Source organism: Antedon mediterranea, chromosome 9, assembly GCF_964355755.1.
Source record: "Antedon mediterranea chromosome 9, ecAntMedi1.1, whole genome shotgun sequence".
Lineage (NCBI taxonomy): Eukaryota > Metazoa > Echinodermata > Crinoidea > Comatulida > Antedonidae > Antedon > Antedon mediterranea.
The window spans coordinates 18771605-18783002 of record NC_092678.1 but is presented as its reverse complement, the minus strand read 5'-3'; the positions used below and the strand labels follow the sequence as shown (position 1 = coordinate 18783002).

The window sequence follows — 11398 nt, the reverse complement described above, 5'->3', positions numbered from 1 at the left end:
TTACTAGAGTTGTAGGTAGGTCTACACCTAACATGTAATTGGTATATCTATTATATAGTATCCTAGCAATAAAGAAATTAAACATTGTTGACAAAAACTAACCGATTTTTCCTGTACAGGTAGGACCTGTGAAACCTGGTGAACATGCGCAATAGAAATCTCTGTTTACTGTTTGAGTTTCAAAAAAGTCATCAATTGACTGAAAACACATTCCCCCATTCTCACATGGATTTTTGGCACACACACCTGTATTGAATAAATGAGTTAACAATTTAAATATAATCTCATTTATTAACTGAACCGAATATTTATTGATTGATTATTTTATTCCAGAATAGTAATTCAATAAAAAAAATTAATAAACATGCAAAAAAAAAACCCCAGAAAATTACACTAAAATATAATTTCTCAAATTCAATAAAGAAGGTTCAGATAGATAACACAAAGTGCACCTAATGACAATTTAACTCATTTTAAAATCATAAACGCAACTCGTGGACATACTCGTAGAAAGTGGGTATTCTTCTCTTGGCAATTTTTTCTAGCACTACAATGCATTTTTAATGAGTTGTTATAACACAAAAATTATAACAGAGAAAATGTATGACTTTTTCAATTAGTAATTTCTATTTTGACCAAATGATTAATCTGTTTTTTTTTTAATTGTAAAATTTAATACATAACATACCTAGTTCACATAATACTCCGTAACGTCCGTCAGGACAAACACACTCGCCTTCTTGGTCACAAAGTCCATTGTATTTACATCCAATATGAATGCAAGGTTGAAACTCTGTTGCAGAAATTAGACATAATTATTTAGAATCTAATAGTTTTGGATTTTCCAGTAAATCGAAATTAATTGGTATTGACCAATCGAAACTGAATGTTGTTGCTACGTGGTTAGCAAAGATGGTTTCAGTTTACTACAGAAGTTGAGTGACAGATTTTCGGTCGGTTTACTATTGGTTAATTTGTGTAAACCTTGCATATAACTGCCATATTTGGATTAAACTATGTCTTGGCTTTTATTTGGTGTACGACACTCTGTGAACTGGGTTAGGCGTTTTTGAGTAACGATTCTAAGTTTTCTTACCCGTGGGACTTAAAGTCATAAGACAATTGCATTACCTTCTCCCTCCCTCAAGGATAAATTATTATAACACTAGGTAAAGGTGAGTCCCGTGATCTCTGAACGTAGAGGAATGAGCTGTTAGGAGCTCATTGTACTAAACCTCGGCATTATGTGGTAGGGTGGCCAGTTTCTTTCCACGCCGCCTTTTTTCTCCCTAGTATTTTCAACCAGGTACTCATTTTACAGCTGAGTGAACTGGGAGTTGTCAGGCATTGAACCCGGGTCTATCTGTACGACAGTCAAGTGTCCTAACCACTCGGCTATCCAATACTAGGTACTATACCAAATTAACAATATCTAGATGTAAATATATATATTTATATGGTATAGTTTAATCCATTCTGTAAGGGGCGCGTTTCCCGCTGTTGAATGGGTTTGAATAAAATAAAATTTAAAAAAATAAAAACTAAAGATATGTCTACACTATCAAACTTTATGTGACAACAAAATGGGATGTGCCCATATGTGGAAACGGTGATGTCGTATCACTAACCTATTTTCACTTTTTTGTTGGTCAAATGAGCTTGATAGTGTAGTATTTCCTAGTGGTCATCTGACATTTATGTGTTTTTGTTCTATTGTGCATTTTGTGTCTTTTTAATGTCTAGATATTCACTATTTTTACATTTGAATGTTCTGTAGGCCTATATTTATGCTTTTTTGTATGGCCAAGTGATTTTAACTAACATAGTTTTCAGTTTTCGTGTTGTCATTTTTTAGAAACTTTTTAATTCAATAAATATTATGAAAAATAACATTTTAATGTATATGTAAGGAAATAATTATGCTAATGGATTGAATATTACATAATAAATATTTGTAAATTACCAATTGTAGAAACATTAACTGTTCTATTTGAGTTTACACCATCATTCATCGTAACATAGTATAAGGTGTTTGATAATAGGTCATCTACCAGGAATGTGCGTTCAAAAAACGGGCCACGGGTGTAGTTCTTCGTGTTACCTCTTCCCGTAATGACAAACTTGTACTCTTCAAATGATGGATAGGCAGGAGCTCCATACGAAATTTGAAATGAAGTATGTGTAACGTTTGAAATAAAAATTTCACCACTTTCCAAATAACCTTATAATTAAAAAAAAAAAATGTGTAATGTAAAAAGTTAACAGTGCAACATTTGATATTATTTTCCCGTTTTTTTACTATCATGTTTGCAAAGAAGTGCTTGGTTAACACTTGGCTAAAATCAATTAAAATGACGTTTTTTGTATTATTTTACAAATACTAAAAAATCAACTCAAGCCGCTACTAACGAATGAATACACCTTGTTAATTTTGTGATTAGGCCTACGTATTAATCCAACCTCTGATCAAAACGAACGTTGACAAAATTACCTAGGATGGCTTCTGTATCACCCACCCCAACGTAATGTTTAACCAATAATATACTATAAGCACTAATAATATAAAAAAAAACAGTCCTAATATGCCTGCTAACCTAACCCGTAATAAAAAAAAACTCCCATAAAAATTCCACTAGCGTAATTTCAGCTTAGCCTCTAAAGATAAATACTTCCTTAACCACTTACGTAGTAAGCTTGAAATTTTAGATTCTTAATCCGTCATCTAATCTTTATACCTATTTTCACTACTTTTTCGGAAATTACCTGTTGTGGTAGCAATAGTAACATCTTCAGAAGAGTTTTCTCCTATACTCGACACAGTAACCCTGACTGGTGTGTTTTCTGGTAGTCCTTTAATTTCTACCGACAATGCATTGTCAATATCTGTGCCCAAACGATTACCAATATCAATTTTCATAGGCGAAGATGGTGTGCCTATATTTGGAATGTAGTATACTTGATAGAAATCAATATTTGTGGTGTCTAGTGGTGACTTCCAAGTGACGACAAAGCTATCAAAGTTAGACTGATTTATTCGTACGAATACTGGGGCTAGAAGATCTGTAAAAATATAAGAAAATAATTTAAAAGGAAATAATATAATAAAATTAAAAAAAAAAATTTCTATAATAGAAGTAGAATAAAGTGAAATTTATTCATATTGTTTATATATAATATTTTTTTTAATTTATTTTTCTTGAATTTTAATTAAAAATGCAGTTGAAGTTTCAGTTTAGAGGATTAGTCGGAATTACGCCAGGAGAGCTTGGCTTTCCAACAATACTTTGCAAGACAAACATTAAAGTACAAGTAATGTTACTATAATAAAATAATTATAAAAGTTAATGTATAATGTACATTTCAGATATTTATTTCAGCCTATTAATGTTTTGTTCATCTTTCAGCACACATGTGCTGTTTTTTGTCGACACACTCCTGATGGCATGCTGAATAAAATACAGTTTAAAATGTATCCTTACTTGTTGTAACATTTACTTCTTTATCAGGTTCACCTGTTCCTAAAATACTTAATCTGATATTGTATTTTGTGCCTGGAGTAAGACCTATAAACGCATGATACAGTTCCTCCTCCGGCAGAAACGTTCTTTTGTTGTTGTTATCGTCTTGCCGCGTTATTGAAAGTTCATAGCCTGTAGCAGAATTATTATTACTTGCTTGAAATTTCAGTTCTATTACATTCGCTGATACAGACTTAATGTAGATGTCCCCAGCTGTTGGACTGTCTGTCAAAGAAGTAAAGAAAATACATTTACTTAAAGCTCCGTCTACACTATTAAACTGTATGCGCCAGTAATGGACACAATGACGTCATATTCTTCACCATACCGGGGCTTGTTTTGACAAAGAAGTAAAAAAAATACATTTACTTAAAGCTCCGTCTACACTATTAAACTGTATGTGCCAGTAATGGACACAATGACGTCATATATCCTTCACTATACCGGGGCTTGTTTTGGCACATCACACTATTTTGTCAAACAATACAGAGCCTAATGGCTTTTTTTGTCAAGTAGGCGTATAATATAAACAATAACACGTCAAAAGTAGAGCAATGAAATAATGAATAAATCACTAACCTAAACGGATCTCTCCACTCACTGGTTTGCTACCGTCATTATTATAATTATTATAAAATATTGCTCCGTAAGTTTGTACTTGCCAATGATAAAAGCTACCGGGATTTAGGCCACTGAATGTATATGTGCGTATATTAGCATTAACATAACGAAACGTATAAGTATAATAACGCGAAGGAGTGTTGGTGATTCCAATCTTGAAAGCACTGTATATCCCATCTGGTGGATCCCAAGTTATTGTAAAACTATCCACGTGTTTAATAACTTCTATATTTTCTACTTGCAAGGGCGCTAAACAAAAAAATAAAACCAGTAATATAATTTACAAAGATACACTTATGAGCTGAAGAATACGATGAAAGTTAGACCTACAGATGTGGTTTTTATTGTAAATTTTATTGAGCAAAAAGAGACCATTATGAGGAGAGACGCTACTCAATAATTATATCGATATGACTTACAAGTTCGTTCCTCTTCATATTTATGAACCTTTTTCGTTCCATTATTAAATAAAATCTGTACACCAACTCGATACAGTTCTCCTGGAGTTAAACCAGTCAACACTGTTCTAATTGTCCCTACAATAAATGAACTTGGCTGGTCACCATTACTCGGTGAGTAAAAAATGGTATAACCTGTAGCATTTTCAACATCACGCCAACTAACTCCCGAATATGTTTCATTAAAGTAAAAGCTTTGGAGAGACAGAACATCTTAAAAGAGAAATATATAGTAGCATTTGTTAATATTATGCACCTGTTTAAAACATGGAAACTCGCAGTTGGGGGTATTGACTGGCAGCGGCTGGGAAGTTATAGTTACATTGATCAGAATTGTTAACAAACATCTATTTTCGTTTACTTTCCACATACTAATACTTAGAGGAAAAATTAGGCATTACCCAATAATAAACTGACTAGTTCCTTCTTATTTTCCATAAAATAAAATTCAATAAAGAGATTACATTATTATTTTATAATAACTACTCTTGTTTTTTTTTTAAATCAGAGTTATTTTAATTCATGTCAAATTTCTTTGTCAAATTCAAATAATGTAATCAGCAATTCGAAAAGCTGCAGCAGATAAAAAGGATATATGTAATGTTAATTATATAGTATATAGCCCTGTATTTTTCTGGGCTGTTTTACTTTATCGTTTTTATTTAGTTTTTTCCTTATTTTATTTTGTATCTTTATTGAGATCCAGCCACAAAATTGACAATAATTTGTCTTTGAATTGAATATTATTCAGATTTGTATACACTGTGGTGCTAAAATAATTACGTACATTGCGTAAATATAGTACTACTTCTTTCACTTATCCTGGTGGTGTCTCTTTCTTCCACAAGAGCAACAACTTCAAACTTTAACATAGTAACAGACGGGCAAACAAATACATGGAACGTATTGATGGTTGTTGTTGGCGAAGTGACAGATGGAGCTTGTAACCACAAGATGTCACCACCGATGCATTTGTAAAATATGTAGTAACGGTCAGCACCAAGTACAGCGTCCCACGACAATGTAACATTGTAGCTTAAACATTTTTCATCTAATTTTAGATTTGTAGGTGGTAGAGGAACTGGAAAAAAAGTTATATATTATATTTTAATTTGTATATCACATGCCTAAATTAGGACTAATGTGTACATAAAAATATACCCCCATCCCTCCACCTCTAAAAAAAAAAGAAAAAAAAAACAAATTAAAAAACAACAGCAGCAACCGCAGCAAAAGCAGCAACATCAGCAGCAGCAACAGGAAAGGCGAGAGCAAGATCAGCAGCAGCGACAGCATCAATAACAATAATATTAATAATAATAACACTAACATTAGTAATAATAATAATACTTTTGTTGAAAATATTATTTAAATAACACATAAGTATTCATATATTTATACTGTGCAATGGCCTATTAAAGATTTATTGTACATTGAAACACAAACAATGGAGGACAAAATATTCTAAATTTAAATTGGCCATATCAAAGTAATATTAAAGTTATTCACTTTAAGTCAAAGATTCGAGCCAAAAACAACAATTTTACGTAATTAACAGGTAAATAAATTTGATTAAATTTCATCTGGAAAATCGTCGCGAGCGAGAGTAAACAAAGATTTCAACCACGAGAGTATGCATTATGCATATGATAATTAGGATTGTTTACAACTCGTTACGGTTGAGAAGGTGTTTTCACACAGATCGCGAGGAAGTTTTATGATTATGCATACAGAGTAGCAAACAAGCGCGTTGCATTATGAGATATGTTTTGATCGAAAACTTTGACTGGAAGTCAAAGTTATTTTTTTAACAAAAAAAATGTCTGTATTTCAGTTAAACGATTTTTTTCGACTAATTTTTGGTGAAAGTTAATAACTTTTATGATACTTCAAAATGATCCACTTTTTTTCGAAATATTTTTTTTTATGGAATTAGTCAAAGGGACAATACATCTTTAAAGTAATTTTTATTAATCTGTATTTTTCATGTTTTGGAGGACAAAATTGTCGTAAGTAGACTATACATTACATTACATTAAACTATAATTTAAACATTAAACCCAGTAAACCTTTGTACAATATTACGACTATTTCTTTACTAAAGAAATAAATCATTATATATATATTAGTGGAATATTATAACAACACAAAATGTACTTGTAATTGCAGTAGAACTCCTATTTTGGGACACATCTATTTAAGGACACGCCTTCCCACAAGGCGAAGGGCACAGCTACATTTTAAAATGTTGATTCACTGCAACTCTATTGGGACAAGATCATTAAAATAACAAAAAGACAAATAATTATTAAAGTAATTTATATTATATCTCCAAAAATGGATATTAATTTTAGCAAAGTAGGTGCGGATTATTGAGTATAATAAATGAACCCAACAAACAGCAATTTTATACGCGTCAGGTACAGTTTATTTCAATCAATTTGACGTATCTGACGTACTGTACGGTATGACGATTTTGACGGTTCAAACTATAAAATTGTCAATAGATATAAGTATTCAACAAGGAAGTATTCAACAAGGAAGTATTCAACAAGGAAGTACTGTATTCAACAAGGTAGTATTCAACAAGGTATAGTGTCCAATAAGTTATAGTATCCAACAAGGTATGGCTAGTATTTAATCAAGATCTGTAACAGAAAGCTTAGCTCCTTCCTTAATACTATTCTCCTAGACAAGCTTTGCTTACAGGTGGATGAAAACAATAGAACAAGAACAAAGGAGGTCTTAACAAGAGAAAAAAGACCTTCTTGACCATGCAAGAAATTCAAATCTTAACTAAACACATGATATTTTAATTAAAACAATAAGTACTTAGTGCTATACTACAATTATACTAATTATGATAACTTTTCTGGCTTCACATTTCTTTTTAAATGTTGAATCATTGACTGCTATTTTTTTTTATTTTCTCAATTGTTTGAGTCCATATCAGTATTAACAATTTGTTGTTTTTACCCAGGGCAAACTCCTATTAAGATAAATTAAAGTATTATTTACACATCTAGACACATAGTAAAGACAAGTGTGTATATATAAAAACATTATATAAGTTCTTCTTAAAAACACAAACGAGATATTGTGTTATATTCAGTTTTATTATACAACACTCACCGGTTGTGATCTCAGCTTCATTCTCCATCTCTCCACCAATAAGTTTCACAATGTACGTTGTTCCAGGTGATAAACTAGTAAAGCGATGAGTAAAGGGCAATGATGTTGAATATTTGCTAACAGTTTCAATCACATTCCCGTCTAAGATTAGCTCTACATTGTAAAGGTTCACGCCCTGATAAACAATAAACGCCAAGTAAATTTGTTCTGTTGTGACATCTTTTTCAAATATTGCACCTTCTGCTGCAGATTCTACAAACGTAAAAATTCAAGATGTAAAACAAATAAAAAAACAAAACAAAGTACAATAGTAATTAAAAAAAAAACAAACTTAAAGACAAAAGACAAAACATGTGCGCTGCTATCTCCCATATTACAGAGCCATTTTTATAGCGCCCAAACTAGGAGCCCAAAAAGAGCATAGTAACTAATACAATATTAATTTTTTGTTAAACTTAAAGACAAGAAACAAAACATGTTATAAAATCTAAAAACTACATAATTGTAAAATAGTATTATCCTTTTTTGTTTTTAGAGTCTTTTTATATCCTGTCATGTCAATTATCTTTTCTCTTCTACAGTATAGCAAATAGTTTATACTTTCTAACATATTGAGGGCGCGGTACTTCATTGCTTACAATGGCACGGCCCATTGGTTTGCTCTATTCTATCCTTCACTGCTTTGGAAAATGTAACGCGCTTCGGACGAACATGAGATTTTTGTATATATGTTATTTGCTAGAAGTTTGTAATTTTAAGAGATACATAAATACCAACTAGAGTCTTAGCTAAAATATAATCACAACTAAAAACGTTGAGCAGAAAGACTATTGAATATACATTAACCTGGTACTTGAACTGCATGTTTCAATAACATTTTTAGTCGCGACTCTATAGTTCACTATGTCGGTCGGTCGGTCTGTCTGTCGGTCTGTCTGTCGGTCTGTCTGTTTGTCGGTCCGGTATCACTATGCATGTTATCGCTTTCTGACCTTATCTTGATATCAGTTTAATCTAGCTAAGTCAATTTTTCACAGTATATTCCTTATGGCCAGGAATCGATGTGGTTATGTTTTCACGGTGCGCAATAAAAAATTACGCGGTCTACGCACGATTTAACGAAATCACGTTTGTAATCATATCTTCACAACCATGAATCACAATTAAATAAAATTTGGTACTCATAAATTTCAGGGCATAAATCATTATATGGCAATACAATTACGTGCGTAGCGCATGTAACGCATGCGTACGCGCGCTTAAAATTTTCAAAATTTATTTTCGATGAAATAAGAGTACGTTTCAGGACATTTTAAGCGTTTACAAAATTGGCATGAGTGCGCAGATTTTGCGCGCACACTGCGCGTTAAATGTCATTGCGCTCTCTTTTTGCCTGATTTCTGTTTTCTTGACTTACTTTTCAACTAGAAATTACGTTATACGAGCACGTCAAAAGTGACAGGCTACGCACGTGTAAATTAAAAAAATATAAATGTTTTTAAACAGTTCAACATTTTTAAACATGTTCAGTAATTTCGATCAGTATAGTTCACTATGTCGGTCGGTCTGTCAGTCTGTCTGTCGGTCTGTCTGTCTGTCGGTTGGTCTGTCGGTCCGGTATCACTATGCATTGTAGCACGCGACTTAGTGGCTGTTGGCCTTGTTTATTTATTAATGTAAATAATTATGACAGGTATGTCCCTAACGCAGTCACCACTTCTGCTACCCAGAAACACAATCTAACCAATCACAAATGGATACTCATTTAAACTGTTGCCTGTTTGTAGTCAAAAACTCTAAGTACGTTTTAAATTGCGTCTTATTCATAAACAACAATTGAGCCTAGAACCTAGGATATTGATTTTCACATCATATGAAATGGATTTCATTAAAATATTACATATACTATTAATTCAGTTGTCATGTTAATTAGACCACCATCTAAACATACAATAAGCAAATGAGTTCGAAACTTTACAACACCACCAGCCAAGATTTCTTTGAACCACAAAAGAACATTTAGTAGTTGTTATGGGTGTTAAAATGTGTCTTGAACTATACAATTTCAATTAATCCTACATTTATTTGATGGACTGTTTAAAGCACCATGGTTGGTCCTATCATACGAAGGGCTTCTCTTATCTAGTGCCCACATTGATCAGGCAGAGCCAATACGTCTGAGGCAGATACTAGATTTCTTCATAAGAGTCAGCAGTGCTGATTTTAAATGCATGTGATTTCACTTATACAGCACCCGATATTGCAAGATTGTCTCCTATCTAAGCTTTAACCTGGTACAGTGTTAAGTTGCTCAACTTCAGGAATCAGATTATAACCGGTGTTTGCGCATAGTAAGGCCGTACTGAATATTCAGTATTAAAACAATGCATTTGCATTTGTTCCATATGTTTAGAATAGAAAAAAATGTAATACCTGTTGTGAACTGTTCTGTAAGTGAAATTCCAAATGTAGAACTGTCTATGATCGTTTGAATGGTTACACTATAAGTAGTGGATGGTGTAAGTCCTGTTAATTTAGCAAGCTTAACCGAATTTGATATTTCAATTGGTGAATCTAGAAAACCATCTACTGGGTCGTAGGTCAACTCGTATTTAGAAAACTGTCCGGTAATTGGAGGGATCCATGTGACATCAATGGTGGTCATTGGGTTTGATCCACTAGCCAACTTTAAGCCACGCAGTGTGGTAGCTGTAAAACAAAGTACAACTTTATGACATTATTGAAATAAAAAAAAGCACTGAATATAATTTTGTTTTGTTCTCAAAGTCTATCGAAGGATTACGTGCTTTAATTTTTCATTATAATAAATTATTAATTTTTTTTACAATAAGGATTTTAAACAAAATGTTTTTTTATGGTTTTTAAATATGTTAAAAATTTTTAAAACTTTGTTTTTATACGGTTTTAAAATATTTTTATCATTGTTTTAAATGTTTTTTGTTTATACTGTTTTATTCATGAACCTTTTTTACTTGTTTTTATGTGATTTTGATCAAATAAATGAATGAATGAATGAATGAATAAATGAGGTATGTAATCCAATCTAACATAGGCGCGGCCGATCTTAATTAAGAATTACGCATCAGGAGAAAAATGTACTGTAGTCATATCTAAGGCTAGTTTGATCCCTGGAGTACTGTTTGTAATAAATTCATATTAGCAATTTAACGACTGGATTAGAGACAAATAAAGGAGTTATACAAGATGACTGAACATCAGCACATGGTCTAATTTCTTAGTGATACTTAGTGTTATCATTCATCCCCAGAGCCCAGCATATAACACTGTTCACAAACAAATAATTGTGGTTTGTCTTTTACAAACCAAAGTTTGTATTTTCATTATTTTTTGTCTTTTAGGTTTGTAAAAGACAATCAATGGTTTGAGGAAAGATGAGGTAGGTTGTCGGACGGCGCTACGTTCTAGGGACTAAACAGATTATTATACTTAAAAACAATATGAAAAATATATATCTTACCAACCACATGTTGAGAAGGAAATACCTATGGAAAAAGTAAAATGAAATGTACACTTACTAATACAAATAAATAAATGCGTATTTTGCTCTACGAAGAAAGGGACAAGAGCATTTTACATGCGGGTACTACTAAGGATTTATAATCATTACTGGGCTACTTTAAGAAAGTA

At 32.2% G+C, this 11398-nt stretch overlaps 1 protein-coding gene across 1 annotated transcript; it reads right to left on the bottom strand.

The window, feature by feature from the left end:
- Positions 1–4433: 4433 nt before the first annotated feature.
- LOC140058274 (collagen alpha-1(XII) chain-like) lies at positions 4434–8053 on the bottom strand. Its single transcript, XM_072103840.1, has 4 exons — positions 7730–8053; positions 5385–5678; positions 4559–4810; positions 4434–4465 (listed from the first exon to the last, which is right to left on the bottom strand). Exons 1-4 carry the CDS (start codon positions 7755–7757, stop codon positions 4434–4436), a joined length of 606 nt encoding a protein of 201 aa, XP_071959941.1. The 5' UTR covers positions 7758–8053.
- Positions 8054–11398: the final 3345 nt, after the last annotated feature.

Bases quoted from the DNA above. Each gene is read 5' to 3' on its own strand.
- LOC140058274 (XM_072103840.1), bottom strand. From the start codon at position 7,757: ATGGAGAATGAAGCTGAGATCACAACCG. The intron at 4,811-5,384 runs GTACGTAATTAT...TTCTCTTTTAAG, and splicing joins TAGTACTATATTTACGCAAT to ATGTTCTGTCTCTCCAAAGC. The intron at 4,466-4,558 runs GTAAGTCATATC...CCACATCTGTAG, and splicing joins ATATGAAGAGGAACGAACTT to GTCTAACTTTCATCGTATTC.